The following is a 26,218-nucleotide window of genomic DNA, read 5'->3' as shown; positions in this document are numbered from 1 at the left end:
CTCTCGTCCCCCCTGTCTCTCGTCCCCCCTGTCTCTCGTCCCCCCTGTCTCTCGTCCCCCCTGTCTCTCGTCCCCCCTGTCTCTCGTCCCCCCTGTCTCTCGTCCCCCCTGTCTCTCGTCCCCCCTGTCTCTCGTCCCCCCTGTCTCTCGTCCCCCCTGTCTCTCGTCCCCCCTGTCTCTCGTCCCCCCTGTCTCTCGTCCCCCCTGTCTCTCGTCCCCCCTGTCTCTCGTCCCCCCCTGTCTCTCGTCCCCCCCCTGTCTCTCGTCCCCCCCCCTGTCTCTCGTCGTCCCCCCTCTCTGTCTCTCGTCGTCCCCCCTGTCTCTCGTCGTCCCCCCTGTCTCTCGTCCCCCCCCCTCTGTCTCTCGTCCCCCCCCCTGTCTCTCGTCGTCCCCCCTGTCTCTCGTCCCCCCCCCTCTGTCTCTCGTCCCCCCCCCTGTCTCTCGTCCCCCCCCCTGTCTCTCGTCCCCCCCCCTGTCTCTCGTCCCCCCCCCTGTCTCTCGTCCCCCCCCCTGTCTCTCGTCCCCCCCCCTGTCTCTCGTCCCCCCCCTGTCTCTCGTCCCCCCCCCTGTCTCTCGTCCCCCCCCCTGTCTCTCGTCCCCCCCCTGTCTCTCGTCCCCCCCCCTGTCTCTCGTCCCCCCCCCTGTCTCTCGTCCCCCCCCCTGTCTCTCGTCCCCCCCCCTGTCTCTCGTCCCCCCCCCTGTCTCTCGTCCCCCCCCCTGTCTCTCGTCCCCCCCCCTGTCTCTCGTCCCCCCCCCTGTCTCTCGTCCCCCCCCCTGTCTCTCGTCCCCCCCCCTGTCTCTCGTCCCCCCCCCTGTCTCTCGTCCCCCCCTCTGTCTCTCGTCCCCCCCTCTGTCTCTCGTCCCCCCCTCTGTCTCTCGTCCCCCCCTCTGTCTCTCGTCCCCCCCTCTGTCTCTCGTCCCCCCCTCTGTCTCTCGTCCCCCCCTCTGTCTCTCGTCCCCCCCTCTGTCTCTCGTCCCCCCCTCTGTCTCTCGTCCCCCCCTCTGTCTCTCGTCCCCCCCTCTGTCTCTCGTCCCCCCCTCTGTCTCTCGTCCCCCCCTCTGTCTCTCGTCCCCCCCTCTGTCTCTCGTCCCCCCCTCTGTCTCTCGTCCCCCCCTCTGTCTCTCGTCCCCCCCTCTGTCTCTCGTCCCCCCCTCTGTCTCTCGTCCCCCCTCTGTCTCTCGTCCCCCCCTCTGTCTCTCGTCTCCCCCTCTGTCTCTCGTCCCCCCCTCTGTCTCTCGTGTCCCCCTCTGTCTCTCGTCCCCCCCTCTGTCTCTCGTGTCTCCCCCCTCTGTCTCTCGTGTCCCCCTCTGTCTCTCGTCCCCCCTCTGTCTCTCGTGTCCCCCTCTGTCTCTCGTCCCCCCCTCTGTCTCTCGTGTCCCCCTCTGTCTCTCGTGTCCCCCTCTGTCTCTCGTGTCCCCCTCTGTCTCTCGTGTCCCCCTCTGTCTCTCGTGTCCCCCTCTGTCTCTCGTGTCCCCCTCTGTCTCTCGTGTCCCCCTCTGTCTCTCGTGTCCCCCTCTGTCTCTCGTGTCCCCCTCTGTCTCTCGTGTCCCCCTCTGTCTCTCGTGTCCCCCTCTGTCTCTCGTGTCCCCCTCTGTCTCTCGTGTCCCCCTCTGTCTCTCGTGTCCCCCTCTGTCTCTCGTGTCCCCCTCTGTCTCTCGTGTCCCCCTCTGTCTCTCGTGTCCCCCTCTGTCTCTCGTGTCCCCCTCTGTCTCTCGTGTCCCCCTCTGTCTCTCGTGTCCCCCTCTGTCTCTCGTGTCCCCCCTCTGTCTCTCGTGTCCCCCCTCTGTCTCTCGTGTCCCCCCTCTGTCTCTCGTCTCCCCCCCTCTGTCTCTCGTCTCCCCCCTCTGTCTCTCGTCCCCCCCCTGTCTCTCGTCCCCCCCTCTGTCTCTCGTCCCCCCCTCTGTCTCTCGTCCCCCCCTCTGTCTCTCGTCCCCCCCTCTGTCTCTCGTCCCCCCCTCTGTCTCTCGTCCCCCCCTCTGTCTCTCGTCCCCCCCTCTGTCTCTCGTCCCCCCCTCTGTCTCTCGTCCCCCCCTCTGTCTCTCGTCCCCCCCTCTGTCTCTCGTCCCCCCCTCTGTCTCTCGTCCCCCCCTCTGTCTCTCGTCCCCCCCTCTGTCTCTCGTCCCCCCCTCTGTCTCTCGTCCCCCCCTCTGTCTCTCGTCCCCCCCTCTGTCTCTCGTCCCCCCCTCTGTCTCTCGTCCCCCCCTCTGTCTCTCGTCCCCCCCTCTGTCTCTCGTCCCCCCCTCTGTCTCTCGTCCCCCCCTCTGTCTCTCGTCCCCCCCTCTGTCTCTCGTCCCCCCCTCTGTCTCTCGTCCCCCCCTCTGTCTCTCGTCCCCCCCTCTGTCTCTCGTCCCCCCCTCTGTCTCTCGTCCCCCCCTCTGTCTCTCGTCCCCCCCTCTGTCTCTCGTCCCCCCCTCTGTCTCTCGTCCCCCCCTCTGTCTCTCGTCCCCCCCTCTGTCTCTCGTCCCCCCCTCTGTCTCTCGTCCCCCCCTCTGTCTCTCGTCCCCCCCTCTGTCTCTCGTCCCCCCCTCTGTCTCTCGTCCCCCCCTCTGTCTCTCGTCCCCCCCTCTGTCTCTCGTCCCCCCCTCTGTCTCTCGTCCCCCCCTCTGTCTCTCGTCCCCCCCTCTGTCTCTCGTCCCCCCCTCTGTCTCTCGTCCCCCCCTCTGTCTCTCGTCCCCCCCTCTGTCTCTCGTCCCCCCCTCTGTCTCTCGTCCCCCCCTCTGTCTCTCGTCCCCCCCTCTGTCTCTCGTCCCCCCCTCTGTCTCTCGTCCCCCCCTCTGTCTCTCGTCCCCCCCTCTGTCTCTCGTCCCCCCCTCTGTCTCTCGTCCCCCCCTCTGTCTCTCGTCCCCCCCTCTGTCTCTCGTCCCCCCCCTCTGTCTCTTCCCCCCCTCTGTCTCTCGTCCCCCCCTCTGTCTCTCGTCCCCCCCTCTGTCTCTCGTCCCCCCCTCTGTCTCTCGTCCCCCCCTCTGTCTCTCGTCCCCCCCTCTGTCTCTCGTCCCCCCCTCTGTCTCTCGTGTCCCCCTCTGTCTCTCGTGTCCCCCTCTGTCTCTCGTGTCCCCCTCTGTCTCTCGTGTCCCCCTCTGTCTCTCGTGTCCCCCTCTGTCTCTCGTGTCCCCCTCTGTCTCTCGTGTCCCCCTCTGTCTCTCGTGTCCCCCTCTGTCTCTCGTGTCCCCCTCTGTCTCTCGTGTCCCCCCTCTGTCTCTCGTGTCCCCCCTCTGTCTCTCGTGTCCCCCCTCTGTCTCTCGTGTCCCCCCTCTGTCTCTCGTGTCCCCCCCTCTGTCTCTCGTGTCCCCCCCTCTGTCTCTCGTGTCCCCCCCTCTGTCTCTCGTGTCCCCCCCTCTGTCTCTCGTGTCCCCCCCTCTGTCTCTCGTGTCCCCCCCTCTGTCTCTCGTGTCCCCCCCTCTGTCTCTCGTGTCCCCCCCTCTGTCTCTCGTGTCCCCCCCTCTGTCTCTCGTGTCCCCCCCTCTGTCTCTCGTGTCCCCCCCTCTGTCTCTCGTGTCCCCCCCTCTGTCTCTCGTGTCCCCCCCTCTGTCTCTCGTGTCCCCCCCTCTGTCTCTCGTGTCCCCCCCTCTGTCTCTCGTGTCCCCCCCTCTGTCTCTCGTGTCCCCCCCTCTGTCTCTCGTGTCCCCCCCTCTGTCTCTCGTGTCCCCCCCTCTGTCTCTCGTGTCCCCCCCTCTGTCTCTCGTGTCCCCCCCTCTGTCTCTCGTGTCCCCCCCTCTGTCTCTCGTGTCCCCCCCTCTGTCTCTCGTGTCCCCCCCTCTGTCTCTCGTGTCCCCCCCTCTGTCTCTCGTGTCCCCCCCTCTGTCTCTCGTGTCCCCCCCTCTGTCTCTCGTGTCCCCCCCTCTGTCTCTCGTGTCCCCCCCTCTGTCTCTCGTGTCCCCCCCTCTGTCTCTCTCGTCCCCCCCTCTGTCTCTCTCGTCCCCCCCTCTGTCTCTCTCGTCCCCCCCTCTGTCTCTCTCGTCCCCCCCTCTGTCTCTCTCGTCCCCCCCTCTGTCTCTCTCGTCCCCCCCTCTGTCTCTCTCGTCCCCCCCTCTGTCTCTCTCGTCCCCCCCTCTGTCTCTCTCGTCCCCCCCTCTGTCTCTCTCGTCCCCCCCTCTGTCTCTCTCGTCCCCCCCTCTGTCTCTCTCGTCCCCCCCTCTGTCTCTCTCGTCCCCCCCTCTGTCTCTCTCGTCCCCCCCTCTGTCTCTCTCGTCCCCCCCTCTGTCTCTCTCGTCCCCCCCTCTGTCTCTCTCGTCCCCCCCTCTGTCTCTCTCGTCCCCCCCTCTGTCTCTCTCGTCCCCCCCTCTGTCTCTCTCGTCCCCCCCTCTGTCTCTCTCGTCCCCCCCTCTGTCTCTCTCGTCCCCCCCTCTGTCTCTCTCGTCCCCCCCTCTGTCTCTCTCGTCCCCCCCTCTGTCTCTCTCGTCCCCCCCTCTGTCTCTCTCGTCCCCCCCTCTGTCTCTCTCGTCCCCCCCTCTGTCTCTCTCGTCCCCCCCTCTGTCTCTCTCGTCCCCCCTCTGTCTCTCTCGTCCCCCCCTCTGTCTCTCTCGTCCCCCCCTCTGTCTCTCTCGTCCCCCCCTCTGTCTCTCTCGTCCCCCCCTCTGTCTCTCTCGTCCCCCCCTCTGTCTCTCTCGTCCCCCCCTCTGTCTCTCTCGTCCCCCCCTCTGTCTCTCTCGTCCCCCCCTCTGTCTCTCTCGTCCCCCCCTCTGTCTCTCTCGTCCCCCCCTCTGTCTCTCTCGTCCCCCCCTCTGTCTCTCTCGTCCCCCCCTCTGTCTCTCTCGTCCCCCCCTCTGTCTCTCGTCCACCACACTTTATTACTTTCCCTAGTACTCTCCCCACTCATTGGCCCTCTCCGTTGCTCCACACCCAACCCCTTTGTCTCTTCTAGCCCCTCTCGCTCTCTACCCCTTTGTCTCAGCCCCTTCCGCACCCACCTCACTCTTGCTCCTTACTTTACTCCCTTTGTCTCTTGCCCCTCTGCCCTAGTGGCGTAACATTCGCCACCGCAGTCTCCGCGGTGCAGAGGGCCACAACCTGTGGAGTGGGGGCCCCACTCTGGCCGATGCAGAGCGCTCGTGACTGGGTGCAGAGCGTGGGGGAGCCCCTCACCTTTCGTTACGCCACTGCTGTGCCCTCTGCTCCCCACCCCTCTGTCTCTTTCGAGCCTCACCCCAGCCTATACTCGGTGTGTCCTGTGCAGTCTTCCTCGTCTCACATTCAATGTGTCTCACGCTCTACCAGTTAACTTTCCCTGCTCCTTTCACCTCTGAAGCTGCCGTGCCTGAATGTGTAACGTAAATACGATGCTAATTAAAGCGCTCCAATACCTTCGGGTCGAGTTCGCGCTGTATAAATATGCAACAAAAAAATAAATAAACACACGTGCGGCCTGTTCCCTTTGTTTTCCCTTCCGTTCCTCATGATGCGCGAAATCCCACCTGGGGTTCCGGCAGTGTTCCTATTAGGGCAGTGTTTGCATAGCTTCAATTGCTTCCATCAGGATTTACACTCTGTGTGAGTCTGGAAAAGTGTTGTGCGCATGGGAGTACTTAGTCTAAAAATATGTGCGTTTGTGGAATGTGCTTGGGAACAGATTTTGTGTGCGTCCATCTTCGAGCTGGGAGATTCCAGATTCTTGGGAACACCCATATCTCCCTGTGTTTCAAAAGACATTTTTTAATGTATTTTGCCTTTTTTTTTATAGCGCAGCATAATTTACCCGAAGGTGTCATAGCGCTTTACAAAAGAACCAGTTGCATTACAGAACGGCTTCAGAGTACATGGATTACGTAACACATATAAAACAGATGCATGCGTCTAAACACAAAAAAAACTTTACAATGGTGTGTACAAGAGAGGTGCAATTTAAACTAACTGCGTAGATATAAACTGCCAGTATTGGGAGGAAGTAAGCACTAAGAATATAGAAATAGCATAATGAAGTTATACAGCATATTATGATATCGATATTATAATTTGTGCTTCCAGGTTTCCATTTTTACCAATTTTTTTTTTTACAGATAAATACAGACAAATTAATGTATTTCCTGTATGTATTTATTTTTCAAAATGGAAAAATACAGAAAATTGGGCTTCTTTTGATTGCCTTTCCAGACTGTCGTTCATTAATTCAAGGTGAACAGCTGAGAAGATAGATGTCATGGATAGTTAAAAAATAGGAAGTAGTTTCGTTAAATAACATCTGTCAACATCCATTTGTATTATAATGACAATATTTTCCTCTAGGTTGTATTATGCCATATTTGGCTCCTTAATTTACTAAAGCATTACAGGCATCAAAGTATGAGTGCATGTTTATTATTTGAATACATGTGGAGATATACCATATTACAACTTAATTTATTCATGCAAAACAAAATAAAATGGATAATACTGATAAGATGGCCAAAAACTATATATGGATCAATACAGGTGGAAAGGGTAAATAAATAAATACCATAAAACCGGGAGCCCTGATTATAATAAACCAGAGTACTGGTTACAATACTTCAATGCGTAGATAATGCTCCACTTGACCAGTAATTAAGTGGGTTTAAAATTTCTTCGTTTAAATTATGGGAATGACCGGATTATTAACAGTATAATGTGCTGCATGGCTAAATAGAAGTTCCCAAAGGCGAGACCTATTGGCTATGCCAATGTTTGTTGCTATTTGCCATTCAGGTGAGCTGATTGTATTTGTTTTCTATGCAGGAAGATGTTACGTCTGCTGGTTTTGTACTTAGATTTTTTTTTGTTTGTCTGACAGCTTTCACGAGAGTGCAGGGCAGAGGTCCAAAGAATCTTGCACCAGAGAGCAGTTGATGTGAAGCTGGATCCTGGTCTCCAGGACAAGTGCATGCTTGACCTTGGCAAATGGTGCAGTGAGAAGACCGAGCCTGGACAGGTAGACTGCTGTCTTCAATGTGGAATTTTTGCTTCATTGCATATTGTAAATTATATTATTTCTTCAGTTAAATAGTTGTGTAAAGATTATGAAAGCTTTTATATTTTTTACAGGAATTAGAGTGTTTACAGGACCATCTTGAGGATTTAGCGGGTGATTGCAGAGAAGTTGTGGGGAATATGACTGAGCTGGAGGCTGAGGTAAGAAGGAAGTACCTCTTGAACAAGACATTTAAGATGTCATTTAGTAAGCATTATATTTATGCAGACAATTAGCTGCATTCAAGCTACTCTGAAACATGCTTCCATTAATATTTTCTTGCTAGAGCTCCAGACCTTATGTATTTACTGAAATGTTACAACAGTCCAAGAAAGCGAGCTCGGTACCAATTTTCGAAACTTAATGAGGCCTCTCACTCATGTTAGTAGGGAAACCCTTTGGGTTTTTAAAGGAACTATCACTCATTAACACTAGTGGCATGCTTCATCATAGGGTTGCCACCTGAGACGCCTAGTGCATCTGGGTGTGCTGCGATACCTGAATTACAGCAGAGCGAGTTTCTTTTGAGGATCAGTGAATTAACATTACCTCATAGTTGTCCACCTCTCAAGGCACTTTTAATAATTGAAACCTTGGTTAAGGTTACAAATAATAGTGGATGTGATGTGAGCTAGTTATGATCTCCCACATACGAGGTCTACATGTTTCAGCCATTATTTTCAATGCCCACAGGATCAATATGGCTTTCTTCAGGAACCAGTCACTAGTATGCCATTCTTAGCTGGTGGCGATGTCCTCTGACCTGTGGTGTTGGTGTATCAATTTGTGACTTATGATTTTTTTCACCACTCTGCATAATAGAACATACAAATGTCATGAGGACGACCGAGGTAGTATGTGGGCGAGAAACCTTGACGAATGGCACGAAGGGTCCGCTAAACCCCCCTCCCCCTTCCCCCCCCCCCCCCTCCCCGCATGTCAAAAGAGTAAAACATAATATAAACAATTATGCATTTGTAGCTAGCTCGCTTTCATTAATTGTACCTGATAAGGGAAATGAAGCAAGCCCTTTTCTCTTCACTCTCTCGCTTTGTTTTTTAGTGTAGTGTTGCCTGTAGTATTTACCTTATCAGTTTTAATTTCATGTAGCACCTGTTGGAATAGGTGTTAACTCTTCCCACTCCTGCTCAGTGGCACTTAACACTTTTGCTAAGTCTTCTATCTGAACAACTGGTATAGTGACTACTGTCATACTTCGGGAACATACATTCAATAGTTGACATTAAGTAACAGTTGTGGATAGAAATAGCGCCGTACATGTGAAACATGTTGTTCCATTTGAAGAAAATGGTTATTTGTAAATTTATGAATTCCTTTTTTCCCCCCCAAGGACATTCAAATTGAAGCATTGCTGATGAGAGCATGTGAACCCATCATTCAAACTTTCTGCCACGTAAGTTTACTTAGTAATGTGAAACATGCTATTGTAGCCTTTCATCTTGGAAGTAGTATAAATAATAGAACGTTATCCATGCACACTTTTCACATGCACACCCTCTCTCTCTTTGGCTCACTCGAAGTGGACAAATAAGTTTAATTCAACATAACCTTTTGTAGAACTCTGGATTATTTTTTTAAAGATCCTTCTAGGGCTTTTCTGGTAATTTGTGTAGGAGTCACTCTGGTTATCAGTCTACTATCTGAGCACTATATTGGAATTTTTGCCAGACCTAGTCAATAAATGCCCAAGTAGCATTAACATGAAATAGCTATGCATATCTAGACAATGTTCTCACATCTTGCTTATCTTTTCCTGGTATTTAAATGATTAACCCTGTTGTTTCTGAGGCGAAGTCAAACCGATAGGTAAAGCCTGAAGTTTCATGAGTTGAGCCAACATCTACTACAGCCATAGGAATTGGTGTTAAACAACAAGGTAATCACCAATGTCGCTTGTGGTCCCTAGGGAAGCAAACCGACCCGGGTACTACCTTAACTTCTCTACCTCGATAAACTTAGTTTGCAATTCCCTGAGCTACATGTGACCACCATTACGCTTGTCAAAAAAGTTTTTCCTGGGTATTTCTTTTTTTTAATAACGGTCATAACAAATGTCCTAGATGGCCTCAATAAATGTTTCTCCAGTTAAAAAGCACCACCTTCCAACCCTATTTTCTTGGGTATTCTGGAAATTAAATGTATTATTTTGAGTTTATTCAGTCCAACTATCTAGCTGATGCCCACAGTTCTCCAATATTCATCCTGGAAGGTTGCCTTATTAGTGACTCTTTGCTTCCTCGCTTCCTGTTTCTATTTTTCTTTTTAAAACTTAAACGTGGCAGGATTTTGGTTCAGCAAAAAAGGCAAGAAAGGTGATAATGCATCCTGGTATCCTTAATGAGGGTTATTAATGTTAGAATATTCCTCCCTTCTTTTTGGGGACATTCTTTATTGGTTTTACAAGGTACAGAAAATTACATAACACTGTCTATATGACTGCAAGCCAACAGAAATTGGAAGTTAATGACCGTTCCAATTTAGTAACGATAATTGGCTGACACAATGCAAAGTATACATGTAAAGTAGAGGAAATATAACAATCATCCGGTGTTGGTAGCTTACATTATAAAAGTACCCTTTTCTTATAAATTAGACATCCAACCTTGGAAAACATGCAAATAAATTACAAATGCTAAGATATCAACCAACTTAAATAGCATGGAGGGTTCAATGGAAGCACAAGCAGCCAGGAGTGGGTTCTGTCGTATGAGTGGGGATTGTTCTTGTGCGTTAGTTAATGTTTGCCACTTTGAAGGTATGAGTGGATGTTATGTTTGGAAGAAGTGAAGTGCCCTTATTTGGGTGTGGCAGGAAAAGAGAGGGAGCCCCTCAGAGAAAACGTACCAAGGGTCCCCATATATAATCAAAACCTTTCTGAGTGTCTTCTAGAATGTCATTTGTTCCATTGTTTGGGCCTGCCAGAGTCAAGCATGACATTGGGACATGTATTATGCTTCTGGTTTCTTCCAGTCTGCAGCCAAGGCTGTGTTAGCTGCCCCTAAACAAAGCCATAGAATAGAACGGTCCCCTAGAGTTTGGCGTTTGAGAAGGGTCTCAGAGGCTTTAAAGTACAGACTCTTGGGTATCCCAGTGTTCGAGGCATGTGGGCTGCTGAATTCATATATGTGCATAGATCGCCGCCTAGTGTTTGGTCCGGATGATTGCACATTATTGTCCTGGAAGAGTCTTCGAAGTATCACGAGATAGGTGGCTCCTCCCCTGGACTACAGTGCGCATGGGCATCCTCTCCATCCTTAGATTGTTTTTTTCCGCCATTGGGTTCGGATGTGCTTATCTTAGCTCAAGTTCGGAAACTTTAGTTTAAGGCCAAAAGGCCTTTAGATCTCGTCGGTATTGTTCGCGTTCAGTATCGACCAGTTTACTTTGTGTTTTAGTACCTTCTTCACGCTTTTCGGATCCGCTTCGGTCCGAACATCGATCACCGCTCGACGATGGAATCGAGGACTCCTTTCAAGAGATGTCCTTTATGCCATGCGAAATACCCACACGTCGATGTCCATCCGGTGTGGAACAAATGTCTCTCACCGGATCATGATGAGTCGAAATGTATGGCCTGCGCCCGGTTCCGCTTGAAGAAGACACTGCGGAATCGACGGGCAGCGAGATTGGAGGCACAGCAATCGCCGCCTGCCCCGGTCAACCTCTTCAGCACCGAGGATGAGGAAGCCGAGAGCGTAGAAGACAGACTCCAGCCACGCTTCCGAACATGAATCTCGATCGGATGACGATGATGAGGTGATCTTCGAGGACGAAGACGTCGTCGACTAGGTAGGAGACTACGATGAGGCCCTTGGGGCCGAGGAATATAGCTCCAGCGAAGAGCTAGGCCAACCCGTGGATACGGAGGCCGAGAGACAAAGTCGTCATAAGGCTCAGGTCGAGGGATCGCCTGCGGGCCTTACCCAAGATCAGTCACACAGTTCTTCGGCCCCGCCTCAAGGCCCGGCCTCGAACATTTCACAGGAGCCATTAATATCGAAGACGACTGGATTTCCTTCAGTGAAACCGAAACCGTCCGTCGCACCGGTTACATCAAAACCAAAAGTGAAACTGGCTGCGATCGGATCGAAGGCCTCGAAGCCCTCCACTCCTTCGACGCCAGCACAGGTCATCGGCACCGAACGCACCAAAAGAGATTTCGGTGCCGAGCTCACCACGACTGGTTCCGGCGCCGAGCCAAAGAAGAAGGCCCTCAGTCCCCACAAGGCGCCTCGGCCTATGGCACCGAAGATTACGGCCCAACCCACTAAGGTCAAGGTGGTTGATCCGTCTGCGTCGACATCAAAGGGTGCGGCGCCTGCCAAATCATCGGCTCCGAGGAGCGTCGATACCCACCTTCGGATCGACGACCCAAAGACTATGAATAAGTCTGATACCGCTTCGACGCCTGCCTCCAAGGTGCCTATCGGTTCCAAAGCGCCATCTGCGTTCACCTTGCAACAGGTCTCGGCGTCGTTGCAACGCATCAGGGACCGGGCAACCCTCCAACCTACGTCGGGTCCCGAAACGCACAAGGCCGCAAAAGCACACTCTGCGCCGGGGAACATCACATTTGGATTGCCGCTGCCCAAGGCACCGAAAATGTTCGAAATTCGGACACGTGTCCACCAAACACAGACACTATCCACTGGACAAATCGATATCGAGCCTTCACAGGCACACTTTATCGACGCCGACACTGGTAGGCTGATGCTCCGCAAGCAGAAAATCACACCAGAGAAGGGTTTGGACTCATACAAGATTCCTTTGAAACAAAAACTGCCGGCAGGTTCTGCACCAGTGCTTCATGAAACCTTTCAACCCTTCCTTCAGGACCCACCGTCTTTTTCTCCTACGCATTCAGAGGCAGACGCCGGAGAGGACTATATAGGGGATGATACCACCTACCCGGTGGATATCGATCCTGATGATCACATGCAAGACCCAGATCAGGCATGGGATGACCCCACCGACCAGGGTAACGCGCCAGATACTCCTGACACGCAGCTTTATAATATAAAGATATCTCCCACAGAGGACACTGCTGCCTTTAATGCCCTCATAGAACGGGCTGCTGCCAATCATGGAGTGGAACTCCATTCTGACACTGTAGAGGAAGATTTCTTGGTGGACACATTCGCCTCCTCTGAGAAAACCGTCAAAACTCTGCCAATGTTGAAGGGAGTTCTAAAACCTGCATAAGACATTTTTAAAGAAACAACCAGGGCACGGGTGTTGAACCCCAGAATCGAAAAAAAATACAAGCCTGCACCCGGAGACCCTATGTACATTAAGGGTCAGTTACCATTAGACTCCATGGTTGTTGCTAATGCTCGCAAACTAGCACATTCACAAACAACGGGTGATGCTCCTCCCCCCGACAAGGAGTCCAAAGTGCTGGAGACATCAGGCAAAAGGATAGCAGCGCAAGCGGCAAACATCTGGCGCATTGCCAACACCCAGGCACTCCTGGCCCGTTATGATAGTTCACACTATGACACACTAGAATCACTGCTTCAACACTTGCCAGATGAATACAAAGAGGCAGCAGAGCTCCTTATCAGAGAGCGACAACTCCTTACAAATGCGTCCATCAAATGCGCACTGGATGCAGCCGACACTGAAGCAAGGGCGATCAACACAAGCGTAATGTTGAGGAGGCACGCATGGTTAAGAATCTCAGGCTTCAAACCTGAAATTCAAAACAATATCTTAAATCAACCGGTCAACCCAGACTTTTTATTTGGCCTCGAGGTTGACACTACCCTCGAAAAAATTAAAGACACAAACTGCAAAATCAATGGGGGCTCTGCAGTCGCAGCAGTTTCGGAGTAGCTCCTTTCGTCGCCCCGGGAATAGAGGAGCAGCTAGAGGTCAGGGGTCCCAGCAGCAATACAATAAAGGGGGTACGCAAAGTACCTATGATAAAAACAATAGAGGTGGATATCGTGGATCCAGCACCAAAGGCAGAGGACGTGGGTACGGCAACACCAGGTCCTCCCCCAAAAACAAACAGTGACGCCTTCTCCCTGCCCCCGACCACATAACACCTGTCGGGGGGGGGGGGGGGGGGGGGGGGGGGACTCCAACAGTTCCTGTCAGTCTGGAAGTCCATCACCACAGACAGGTGGGTCAGGGAAATTATCCAGTACGGTTACTGTCTAGAATTAACGTCCACTCCACCCAACATACCGCCAAAGCACCGTCCTATGTCCGTAGAGCACTTCGCATTATTGCAGCAGGAAGTACTAAGTATGCTGCAAAAAGGTGCAATGGAAGTCGTGCCCGTAAACCAACAAGGGACAGGGGTGTACTCTCTGTACTTCTTAATCCCAAAAAAGGACGGATCTCTCAGACCTATACTAGACCTGAGGCCCCTCAACCACTACATTCTGTCAGAGCATTTCCATATGCTCACCCTACAGCAGGTTCTACCGTTACTCAGTCAGGGAGACTTCCTAGCCACACTGGATTTGAAAGATGCGTATTTCCACATACCCATACACCCATCGCACAGAAAATATCTCCGGTTCACTATTCAGGATCACCATTATCAGTTCAAAGTTCTCCCCTTCGGAGTAACAACGGCACCCAGGGTCTTTACCAAGTGCCTAGCGACAGTGGCTGCACATCTACGGAGACAGCACATTCACGTCTTCCCTTACCTGGACGACTGGCTTGTTCAGGCAAAGTCAGCCCAGCAATGTGCCAGCCACATGTCCCTCACCATTCACCTTCTTCACAGTTTAGGATTCTCACTAAATTACCCAAAATCACATCTTCAACCCGCACACGTACGCCAGTACCTGGGCGCGACCATAAAAACTCTGGCAGCCACAGCTCAGCCAAATTTAGTGAGGATCAACAGCATGCAACGGCTGATCACAAAGTTCAAACCTCAACACTCCCTTCCAGCGCGAGTGTTCATGCAGTTGATAGGCATGATGGCCTCCTGCATTTTCATAGTCCCGCACACAAGACTACATATGCGCCCGCTTCAGGAGTGCTTGGCACATCAATGGAATCAGGCTCAAAGATAATTAACAGACCTAGTGTTGGTGAGCGGTCGGGCATACAACTCTGTGCATTGGTGGAATCCACAAAACCTTTGCAAGGGCCCACCGTTCCAAGAGCCTGTTCCGCAAATAATACTGACGGCGGACGCCTCTCTCCAGGGATGGGGAGCTCATGTACTCAATTACACAGTGCAGGGACTATGGACGTCACAGCAAAAGAAGATGCACATCAACCTTCTGGAACTGATGGCAATCTTCCTAGCCATGAAGGCATTCAAAGTACACCTGTGCAACAAGGTTGTGTTGATCCGGACGGACAACATGACTGCCATGTACTACATACAGAAGCAGGGAGGAACACACTCTCCACAGTTCTCATCTGGCTCAGAGCATGTGGAAGTGGGCCATTCAAAGGAACATGTTCCTCATGGCGGAACACCTCCCAGGCAAAGACAACCAGATAGCGGATCTGCTCAGCAGACACAGCCACCAAATGCACGAGTGGGAGCTACATCCATCAGTACTCAAACCGTACTTTCAACAGTGGGGTCATCCAGAGATAGACCTATTCACCACAAACGAAAACGCAAAATGCCAAAGCTTTGCCGCCAGGTTCCCGCACCCACAGTCGCAGGGCAATGCGATATGGATGAACTGGTCAGGCAGATTTGCGTACGCTTTTCCCCCAGCGCCATTAATACCGTTAGTGGCACGCAAACTGCGACAACACTCACTGACGCATCCTAGTTGCTCCAACATGGGCACGCCAACCATGGTACACCACCTTTCTAGAACTTTCCGTGGTGCCGCATCAAAGGCTGCGGATCACACACGCACTTTTAACGCAGAACCATGGTGAAATTCAGCACCCAGATCCGCAACAGCTGAACCTGGCAATCTGGCTCCTGAAGTCTTAGAGTTTGGCTACCTAAACCTGCCACCTGAATGTATGGATATCATCAAAGAGGCCAGAAGACCCACAACCAGAGCTTGCTATGCGGCTAAATGGAAAAGGTTTGTCATTTACTGCAACAACAATGGCATTAACCCGCTGGATGCATCCATTCAAAACATCATCTGTTACCTCTTACACTTATACCGATGCCGATGCAATCTGGCATTCAGCTCCATACGTATACATTTAACCGCGATAGCAGCCTATCTTCAAAACAGGCAGCAAGCACCTCTTTATTCAGAGTGCCTGCCATCAAAGCCTTCTTAGAGGGACTCAAACGAGTGATTCCCCCAAGACACCCACCGGCACCAGTGTGGAACCTCAATGTGGTCCTCACCAGATTAATGGGTCCAACTTTTGAATCTCACCATTCATGTGAGATTCAATTCCTCACCTGGAAAGTAGCTTTCTTAGTGGCAATCACTTCGTTCAGAAGAGTTAGTGAACTCCAGGCACTAACCATTCAAGAGCCATTCATACAGGTTCACGCAAACAGAGTTGTACTACGTACCAACCCCAAATTCATGCCTAAAGTGATATCGCAGTTCCACATGAATCAGACTATTGAACTGCCTGTTTTCTTTCCAAATCCGCAAAATGTCGCAGAGAGAATGCTCCATACACTAGATGTAAAGAGGGCCCTCATGTACTATATAGACAGAACGAAAGATTTTAGGAAAACAAAACAACTTTTCGTTGCCTTTTCTCCACAACACAAGGGCAACGCCATTTCCAAAGCAGGGATAGCCAGATGGATCGTTAAATGTATTAAAATTTGCTATCAAAAAGCTAAACGCACATTAACTATTCCCCCACGAGCCCACTCAACTCGAAAGTTAGGGGCGTCCATGGCTTTCCTAGGAAACATTCCTTTACAGGAAATATGTAGAGCAGCCACATGGTCCACTATACATACATTTACCAAACACTACTGTGTAGATGTACACTCAAAACAGCAGGCAGCTGTAGGACAGGCTGTTCTCAAAACTCTTTTTCAGACTGCTGCAGCTGGCACGGGCAGCCGCCGCTAATGGAGGGACTGCTATATAATCTATGCACAGATATGAATTCAGCAGCCCACATGCCTCGAACTGAATATGCTACTTACCAGTATGCATCTGTTCCTGGCATGTAGGGCTGCTGACATTCATATCGCCCACCCTCCTACCCGGCGGCTGTAGCGGATGCAGCACTCAGAATTACTGTATAGCATGGTCATCACTTACTGTATCTACTCCATCACTGCCACAATGGCGAAAAACAATCTAAGGATGGAGAGGATGCCCATGCGCACTGTAGTCCAGGGGAGGAGCCACCTATCTCGTGATACTTCGAAGACTCTTCCAGGACAACAATGTGCAATCATCCGGACCCAACACTAGGCGGCGATCTATGCACAGATATGAATGTCAGCAGCCCTACATGCCAAGAACAGATGCATACTGGTAAGTAGCATATTCAATCTTTTATTTGTGCTAGTATTTAGTTCCCGTATGGGTGAATGATCTGACAATCCCACCAGACATGCCAAAAGTCTCCCTAATCCCACACCTAATCCCATAGCCCCTCAAACACCTATTTGACGTATTCATAAACATTTTTCAAAGTTTCTTCTGGTAAGGGTACTAGTCATAAAGGGCCCATAGAGCGATTACATTCAGAAATATTGCAGTAAAGTGTCATTGCTTGTTCCTAGAAAGATATGTGGCAATGACCCGGAAGCTGGCCACTGTCTCAGTGTTTGAGGTCTGTCTGAAGAGCTGGGTGTGACTAACGGGGATAAGTAACATATAACAGGATATCATCTGCAAATCGAGTTAGCTTATGCTCTACAGAGCCAAAGTGAAGCCCTTGAATAGCTGCATTAACCAGTATCTTTGCTGCTGGGGGTTCAAGGCTGGGGGCAAAAAGCAAGGGTGAAAACAGGCACCCCTGTGTCCGTCAACCCCCCTCCCCCCCCCCCCCCCTCCCCCCTCCGCTTTCTCGGGGTAGAAGTAGTTAGTCTGTATCATAGTAATAAAACCCTCCCCAAAGCGACTTGGAGTGTTAACAAGGAATGACCAAGCCACTCTGTCAAATGCCTTCGCGTTGAGCGCCAACCAGAATGCCGGGATATGCTTCTTAGTTGTTTTTTTCCATCAAGTGTATTATCCGCCGCAAGTAATGGGTTTGTAGGCCTTTGATAAATCGTGACTGATCAGGATGGATCTGATCTGGCATAATCTCCTCTGATCTCTTGGCCGCAATGTTAGTATTAATTTGACATCAAGATCAAGTCGAACAATTGGCCTATAGGATGCACATTGCTGAGGGCTTTTCTCCGGTTTAGGAATGACTGTAATTGGGGGCTCTCCCATTGATGAAGACACCACTTGTGTATCAGCTATGTGATTGAAGTTATCCGTTAAAAATGGGGGTAAGGTCTGAAGTAAAGGCCTTGTAAAAATGAGCATTAAATCCATCAGGACCTGGTGTTTTATGAAGCTTAAAATAATCAATTGCAGTCTGTACTTCTCCTGTAATGGGACTGGTCAAACTTTCATTCAAGTTCGGGGGTGGGGGGGGACTTGCGGTAAGTCAACTATCTATGAAAGGTAATTGTTGTCCTGTATCTAAAGGGTCAAAAGTATAGAGGTGTTTATGAAAATCTCTAAAGATTTGGGCTTTCACTTCTTGGTATTGGTGAACAGTCCCTATCTCATCCTGTATCGAACCAATTAAGTACCTTTCCTGCTTAATTCTTAATTGCCTCGCCAAAAGGGAGCCTATTGTATTACCTCGTTCATAAGTAGTCCTTCTCAAGCGTAGGAGGGTGATCTCTGCTCAATTAGCGGACATAGCTTGAATCTTCCCCTTCAGAGCCGTCACTTTCCTCTGAAGAATAAGGGTGGAAGTGGCCTTATGGGGCTTCTCTGCTAAAAGAAGTTCCTCTTCTAGTGCCTGTCTTTCTTTGTTTTTTTGTTGATGTAGTGTGGACAATAGAGAAATGCACTTGCCACTTAAAACCGCTTTAAACAGTCTCTAATTGTTTTCCAAAGTTTGTCCCGGAATAGACTATTGCGCATGAATACATTAGGGAAGTACCTCCTACTAAATTAAATCTCGACGTGGGCCAGACAAAAATAACTTCTGGTGGGGTGTAGCCTCAGCTAGTAATAGGATGTATCACTGCTGATTTGGCAGTATGGTGTAACTCTTGACAAAGAAAAATATGATCAATCCTAGAGTATGTTCTAAGGGAGTGGGAGAAAAAGGTGTAGTAGGATTGAGATTCCTCAATACGTCTATCAAGCCCAATTGGTGGATTGCTGATTTAGTGAAAACTCTGGGCAGGGATCTATGAGGGTGGGTGGTATCTATTTTAGGGTCCCAGATCAAATTGACATACCCCAGCAATATTATGTCCCCTTCTGCAAGTCCTCCGAACATGGAGAGAGAAGACCAAAGAATTTCAGATTGACCAGCGTTGGGGGGGGTATATTATAGCTATAGTACCTAGACTGCCCCTAATTAGACCGTTAACCATTAGAACCCTCCCCTCCCAACCATTCTTGCTGCCTTGATTTGAAATTTAACTGAATGGAAATGTATAGCTACCCCATTATGTTTTGTAACAACGAAAGATCTATATATGAACAGATAGGATTTATGACGTAATCTCTGATCTTCACTTCATTTAAGATGTGTTTCCTTAAGGGCTATAATGTCAAAATGGTGGTCCCCAATATACCTCCAGATTTCGTGACACTTAACCTAACATTCCACGTCAAGGTCTTAAGTGTCATAGTGAGAGGTTAGAGCCAAACATGAAAATGTAAGTCTCTTCATAAATGGAAAGAAAGCCTAAGGAGCCCTCATCACCTACCCCCGCCAACCCTTCACACCCTCTCCGCTATCCCCACCCTTTCCCACTGCTAAGAATCTCATCCCCCACCATGCAAAAGAAAATAGTACAATAAAATAAAACATGAACTAGGGATACTTACGTTCCCGTAAACTTTCTGTATCCTCTACATTGGAACTTAATGGGTAGTAGACACAATTCCAATATGATACCCTGCAGTATATATCGAGATAGTATAGTTCTTATAACTGCAGTGTGTAGGAAGCTGGCTCTGTGTATATACTATTCCAAAGTTAGTATAGTGTGCCCAGAGTCCAGAGGAACCCCAAAGGTAAGCAGAGGTAAAAGTAGATAATACCGCACTCTCTATTTGTGGTAGTGTGGACGAGTAGTAAGGCTTTATCAGAGGCTAGTGTTACGCTTTTATTGTACCAACTCAGGATAGAAATGATGTCACACACTCACTGAACTCAGACCAATTTTGTTTGTATAAAAATATTCTGTTTGAGGCATGTGAGCTGTAGATCACATGCTTTGCATACTCCTGCCATCTAGTGTTGGGTCCGGATGTTCGAAGTGTTTCCAGGCACGAGGTAAGGTGACTCCTCCTTTCAGTGCACATGGACCTATACTCCATTGTTAGATTGTTTTTTTTTTTCCGCCATTTTTTTTCCGCCATCGGGCTCTGATGTGTAGTGCTGCGCTCCGTTTCGAAGCCATTCTTCGGGGTCTCCTTGGTGCGCAATCCACTCTACCCGCATTGGTATTATTTCGTACAGTACAAGATTCCCTTAAAGGTCCGTACTAACCCTTCTCCTCCTCCTCTTCCACCACGTTCCCCTACACCTTCACCACCATCTCCAACATTAGAACCATTACCTATCACACCACATACCTCTCCACCCTCACAGCCTGATGATGATATTCAATTACCTGAAGATCCTTGGAAAGACTATGCTATTGATCCACCTACAGATAATGACACAGACCTTTACCCTGCAAAGCCTTCCCCTCCTAATGACAGTGTAACTGCTTGCTCGAGCTGCACAATATCACGGGGTACAGCTACACAAAGAATCCCTAGAAGTTGATTTCTTGTTTGAAACTTTGAGTAGCACACTTTGGTCTAGGCAGACTCTTCTCCCTATGTTCAAAGGCATGATGAGACATGCCGATGACAATTTCAAGGACCCTGTTGGTGCTCGTATTCGGACTCCCAGAATAGATAAAAACTATGTCTGCTCCATCTGATCCAGTCTTCATTAAGGGGCAGTTGCCCCTCGACTCCATTGTTGTCTCTAATACCCATAAACGGTCTTTCTCACAAATCTCTGGGGATGCAACCCCCCCCACCCCTCCCAACCACACCCCAGACAAGGAGTAAAAATAAATAGACGCCTCTGGCAAACTAATAGCTACCCTGGTGGCGAATCATTGTCTCTATTGCCAACACTCAGGCCCTCTTAGCCAGGTATAATAGAGCACATTGAGACGAAATGGAGCAATTGCTCCAATATCTCCCAGATGAACACAAAGCTAAAGCACAGGATTTAATACAGGAAGGAAAGCTCATCTCTAATTCCTCTATTAGATGTGCCTTTTATGCTGCTGATACCACAGCTCGAGAGTAACACTAGCCTGAAGTCCAGCAATCCATCTTAAACACTACGTTTGATAAAGAGCATCTCTACAGGTCTGAAGTTGATCAGGCCTGGGGGGAAGCATCACGAAGCCGCTGTTGGTCCTGGGCAGGTAACGCTGCCTGCAACGCGCAATACACCTACCTGGTGCCACGGTCGCCACCACCACAGAGCCTGCAGTCCTGGTCGCACCCGCCGCCGTGTTTGTCATCTCGCGGCCGCGGAGCGGTGCGGACCACAAGTCCCAGCTCGCCCTGAGTCTCCGCCCACTGCCAGAATCCCGCGCCGGAGGAGCTTCAAAAGAGGGCTGCTCCCACTGGGGAGCGGGGGAAGCATCACGAAGCCGCTGTTGGTCCTGGGCAGGTAACGCTGCCTGCAACGCGCAATACACCTACCTGGTGCCACGGTCGCCACCACCACAGAGCCTGCAGTCCTGGTCGCACCCGCCGCCGTGTTTGTCATCTCGCGGCCGCGGAGCGGTGCGGACCACAAGTCCCAGCTCGCCCTGAGTCTCCGCCCACTGCCAGAATCCCGCGCCGGAGGAGCTTCAAAAGAGGGCTGCTCCCACTGGGGAGCGGGGGAAGCATCACAAAGCCGCTGTTGGTCCTGGGCAGGTAACGCTGCCTGCAACGCGCAATACACCTACCTGGTGCCACGGTCGCCACCACCACAGAGCCTGCAGTCCTGGTCGCACCCGCCGCCGTGTTTGTCATCTCGCGGCCGCGGAGCGGTGCGGACCACAAGTCCCAGCTCGCCCTGAGTCTCCGCCCACTGCCAGAATCCCGCGCCGGAGGAGCTTCAAAAGAGGGCTGCTCCCACTGGGGAGCGGGGGAAGCATCACGAAGCCGCTGTTGGTCCTGGGCAGGTAACGCTGCCTGCAACGCGCAATACACCTACCTGGTGCCACGGTCGCCACCACCACAGAGCCTGCAGTCCTGGTCGCACCCGCCGCCGTGTTTGTCATCTCGCGGCCGCGGAGCGGTGCGGACCACAAGTCCCAGCTCACCCTGAGTCTCCGCCCACTGCCAGAATCCCGTGCCGGAGGAGCTTCAAAAGAGGGCTGCTCCCTCCGCCTCGCGGACGCGCGCGGGCGGCGCCGGGCTGAGCCCGGGCAGAGGGCGGGCCGTCTGTGGCCGTCAGGGGCCAGAGGAGGCCGGGCTGGGCCACTCCATTGATCATTCGCTCTGGGCATCGCAACGTGAGTAATATCAATCGAGACTTTGTGAACATTGTTGGTCATGCTATAGCCCCTATCACTGTGACTCTCGCAGCGCCCGGAGTGTGGCAGCAGGACTTGCTATTGTTAAGGGAGACCTTTTGTTTGTACAAGTGTCCGACCTATATCATGGCCGATAAAAGCCAGACACGGTCATTAAGACCAAAGCGCTGTATTATCAATGCCTCCCAGGTTCAGAAAGAATCTAACAGCTCGGTTTATCCAGTTATAATGCAGCCCACGGCTATTGACCGTATGTTAAAAAGAGCGCTGGGGGCCGTATCTAGTGAAATCGAGCGAACCGAGAGGCGTCTCTCCTTAACCCTTGATACCGCCCCTGACCCTGTCGAAAGTTCACGAGATCAGGAACAGGAGATCGTACTTATTTCACCCTCTAGTACTTTAGACACCAGCGAGCGGGATTTCCCATGTGCCCAACCCACGCCCACTAGCAAGAAAAAGGAGGTAGGGTATACTAAACGCACTATTACACGTACAAAAAACAAGTGCGCCCCTAAAAAGCGTAAGATTACTAAGAAGGTTGCCCCCCCCACGAATCCACCTAATAGATACCCCTGTGGGATAGAGCGTGCCACCCAAACATGCCCCCAGACAGAGGCTCCTATCTGGTTAAATAAGATCATGTCAGACCTTCAGGCCCAGATCGAATCACTGATTGTTAACCTATTGAAGCCGGTCACTAGTAAATTAGATAAAATACTTAGTGAGCTAAAAAATAGAGTGACGAAAGACCTCCTGGTAGGTGTCCCGAGCGCCCACACTAGCCCCCGGGCGACTCATTTAGTCACTAAAAAGGCGACTAACACTATTGAAAATAGAAACACACACACGATCTTAGCGCAAATTCATGAGCCCCCAATCTCCCACGGACATGCGGCTATTAGTGACACTGCTAGGGTGAGCATCCGGCACCCGGACAAAGGTCAAGGAACACAGGGCGCGGATGTACAGTCTGAGACGTCGGCCGGTCCCACAAAGGATGTAGAAGCCTATATAAAGAGCCCCGCCATAACATATAAGCAATTCCCCACGATTAACCTTCCTCCTGAGGCTTGTCCGCTGGTCGTCGTGTTTGCAGGGGTCCCAGAACTCAATGAAACACAGCAAGAATCCCAAGAGGAGCTAAAAAATAAACTCATCTACTGGCTTAACCAGAACAAACCCATTACCAACAATCAGGTGGGGGAAATTCTTTTGGTTAGAAGAGTGAATTGGGTAGGGAGGAGCCCGAAAAGTATCGAGGGCAACTGTATCATTGCTAATTTTAGAGACAGTAGGGTGGTGGAGCACATCTTGAGGTCGGGCCCCTCGAGAAGTATGACAAGTATAAGGCCCCTCTCACTTAGCTTCTTTTACTTAAACCAACAGGCACTGAAGGAAGGACCACATCAAGGTTGGAGACAGGCCGAGGGACGTCACCCTGGATTAGCTAGATGCTTGAATTCCGCCCATCAAGCAACGGGGATTTGGGATAGAGGACATCAATCCTGGGTTAACAGATTCGCCCCCTTAAGAACACTTGAGGAGATTGACTGACTGTGTAATCCCCACTCCTCTCTAGCACAGGTTGACACAGAGTACATAGGCCGGCCAGATGTGGTCTCTATGGGACATGGCTCACCCAGGGAAAATGGGCACTCAGCTGTTGGCGGGGAGAGGCCCAGGACACTAGTAAATACCCAAGGAGCCTTAGCTACCCTGAGAGGGGGTCACGCACATATATCCCCAGAGACAGTCACGGTTGCGACTAAGAGAAGAAACCAAGCTAGCGACCCACAACCCCAATTACTGGGAAAGGATACCGGGGGGGAACTAACTACTTATTTAGAATCGGCAGTGGTAGGGCCCGTTATTACTGAAAAAGAGGGCTTGAGAATCATCTCGTGGAACATTGCAGGTATTGCAGGAAAATTTAATAATAAGGAATGGCAGCAGTTCATGTCGCCTTTCCATATCATCTGTCTGCAGGAAACCTGGGCCACCGATAACACTCATTACCAACTAGCTGGTTACAAATGCTTCTTTGTACCTGCTCAGAAAACTCTTTCAGGCAGGGCCAAGGGCGGCCTGCTTACATATATCGACCTAAATATAGAAGGCAAATGGTCGAAGGTAAACTGGTTCACATGGAACATACAGGCCCTCAGGTTCAGAAACAAAGGGCTGGGCCTTGTCCTGTTCAACGTGTACAATGCAACTGCCTCGGAAAGCGATCTTTCCTCCCTGAAGGAGCTGGATGATAGGATGAAACACGAACTTGGCATCGCACAGGGTGCCTTGGCCCCCCAGTTATTAGTAATGGGTGACTTAAACTGCCACCTATGCCCTGGCCTGTTCCCCTTTAATACCAACTGGTCCAAATGCCCCATAGTAAAGGGACCCCATTTTAGCCATACGTCATCTGGACGGGAATGGGGTAAGCTGATCCACTCTTTTGATCTCGAGCATACAGTTGACAGGATTACCCCGGGTCCGGATGGAACTATCCCCCCGACCTTTAAGGGGCGAGGGTGCTCGTCCTATATAGACTATATATTTGTCTCGAGAGGACTAAAAAGCCGTATCATCAAGGTGGATATCGAGTGGAGCGCTTTTAGCGATCACAACCCACTGGTATTGGAGCTTCTGCTCCAAGGTCATCAAAAAATTAAGCCAGTGGAGGGCACCTTTATGGAAACCGTGACGGCACAGGGCAGAAGGCTCAAGTGGGCAAAAATAGATGGGCCCAGATTCTATAACACCTTGATGGAAAAAGGCAAGTCTTTCATCGATGAGTGCTTAGACCCATTGGTGGATGGGGCATGCCTCATAAAAGCGTTTGACCAAATAACGCGTTTGGTGAACGAATTATTGGTGGCCAAGGCCCCTAAGAAATCTCATTCAGACTCGCCTAAATGGTTTGACAGGGGTTGTACACGAGCACTGAAGAATCTAAAAATGGCCCTGAGTTGCACACCGAGGAACCAGGATGTAGTGAAAACATGTAGGATAACTTACAAGAAGGAGTTAAAAAGACAGAAAGTCACGCTCCAGGTGGAAGCTTGGGCGGCTCTCAGAGAGGCTTCTGAAAACAGTGACATCACCAAATTTTGGAGATTAATAAACTCACCCTGTTTTCAAGACAATAATGCCCCGGAGATTGCAGCAAATATCCTCCCGGAACAATGGATCGCCCATTTTAAGGGGCTATACAATCATGGGAAAGACACCCCATCACAGGAGTTGGGGACGGCCACTGCGTGTAACCCAGTGGTGTTCTCCTTGGAAGAGATTAGATTGGGTATTGAGGGTCTCACTAAGAATAAAGCACCAGGCCCAGACGGGATCCCTCCCGACTTATTTTTGAGCCAGGTGGACCTGTGGACTCCTATAGTTACTAGAGTGCTGAATGCTGCTATTATGACATCTTTGCCACGTTCATGGTCAACGGCCATCATAGTCCCTATTTTTAAAAAAGGGAGCAAGGATGACCCTCAATGTTATCGGCCTATCTCTTTGATAGATGTTACCGCTAAAATTCTGGGTAGGGTAGTCTTGACCCGATTAACCGAATGGGCTGAGGACAATAACATAATCTCAGATGTCCAGTACGGATTCAGGACTGGCAGGTCAACCAGCGACCAATGCCTGAACCTATATATGCTGGTAGCAAAATACACCAAGTCCAGCAACGAAGCAATGTACCTGGGGTTCATGGACTTGGCCGCTGCATTTGACCATGTCAATAGGAGGAAGTTATGGGCCATGATGAGCAAGCTCGGAATTGATTCGGGGTTAATACACATTCTAAGTGAATTACATAGTGACACCTCGGCCAGGGTCCGGTACAACAAAGATGGGGGTTTGACTGAACCCTTTGGATGCACAAGTGGGGTGAGGCAGGGATGCATCCTTGCCCCGTTTTTGTTCTCACTGTATATCAACAATCTGGAACTTTCCCTTAATAATTTAAAAGCAGATTGTCCAAGGGTTGAGTCCCGCAACATCCCAGTACTGCTATACGCAGACGATGCGGTTCTGCTGGCACGGACCCCTAAGAGTCTGCAGATCCTCATCGATGGGTTTGTTAAATTCATGGAGACAATTGACCTGTCTGTCAATTTAAAGAAATCATATGTTATGACAGCAGGCCATAGGCCATTGACTGGCTTCACTTACAGGATTGGTACTCATACCCTTGAAAGGGTGCAAACATTCTCTTATTTAGGGGTGTTATTCGACGATTCTTTAAAATTTACATCCCTTGCACACGAAAGAAGTGGCAAACTGGTCGCATCTTTTGGTGCTATCTCCGGCTACGGGAGAAAAGTTGGACGATGGAGCCCTGAACAAACAACTAATTTATATGGTTCTGTGTGTTGCCCAAAAACCATGTATGGCTCAGAAGTCTGGGGTTTCATAAACTTGGACGGTATACAAAGGGAAGAAAATAAAATATTTCGCTCGATATTGAATGTCCCCAACTGTACGCCAGCTGTTATCGCCCACAAAGAACTTGGAAGACCCTATATAGAGGATCTGATCAAGTTCAGACCAATTTTGGCCTGGTTGAAACTCTGGACGAATCCTGAAGCAGCATTGAGTA

The 26,218-nt window shown here is 50.6% G+C and overlaps 1 protein-coding gene across 1 annotated transcript in view; it reads left to right on the top strand.

Annotated features, from left to right (window-relative positions):
* GLG1 (golgi glycoprotein 1) overlaps window positions 1-26,218 on the top strand; it is a 658,311-nt gene that overhangs the window by 332,442 nt on the left and 299,651 nt on the right. The window contains exons 12-14 of the mRNA XM_085637427.1: window positions 6,744-6,881; window positions 6,995-7,081; window positions 8,272-8,334. Of these exons, the coding sequence (XP_085493553.1) occupies window positions 6,744-6,881; window positions 6,995-7,081; window positions 8,272-8,334 (288 nt within the window). The remainder of the gene's footprint in view (window positions 1-6,743; window positions 6,882-6,994; window positions 7,082-8,271; window positions 8,335-26,218) is intronic.

Source organism: Triturus cristatus, chromosome 12, assembly GCF_964204655.1.
Source record: "Triturus cristatus chromosome 12, aTriCri1.1, whole genome shotgun sequence".
In the NCBI taxonomy this organism is placed as follows: Eukaryota; Metazoa; Chordata; class Amphibia; order Caudata; family Salamandridae; genus Triturus; species Triturus cristatus.
The sequence above is the reverse complement of the archived record's forward strand: the minus strand, read 5'-3'. Positions and strand labels throughout refer to the sequence as shown.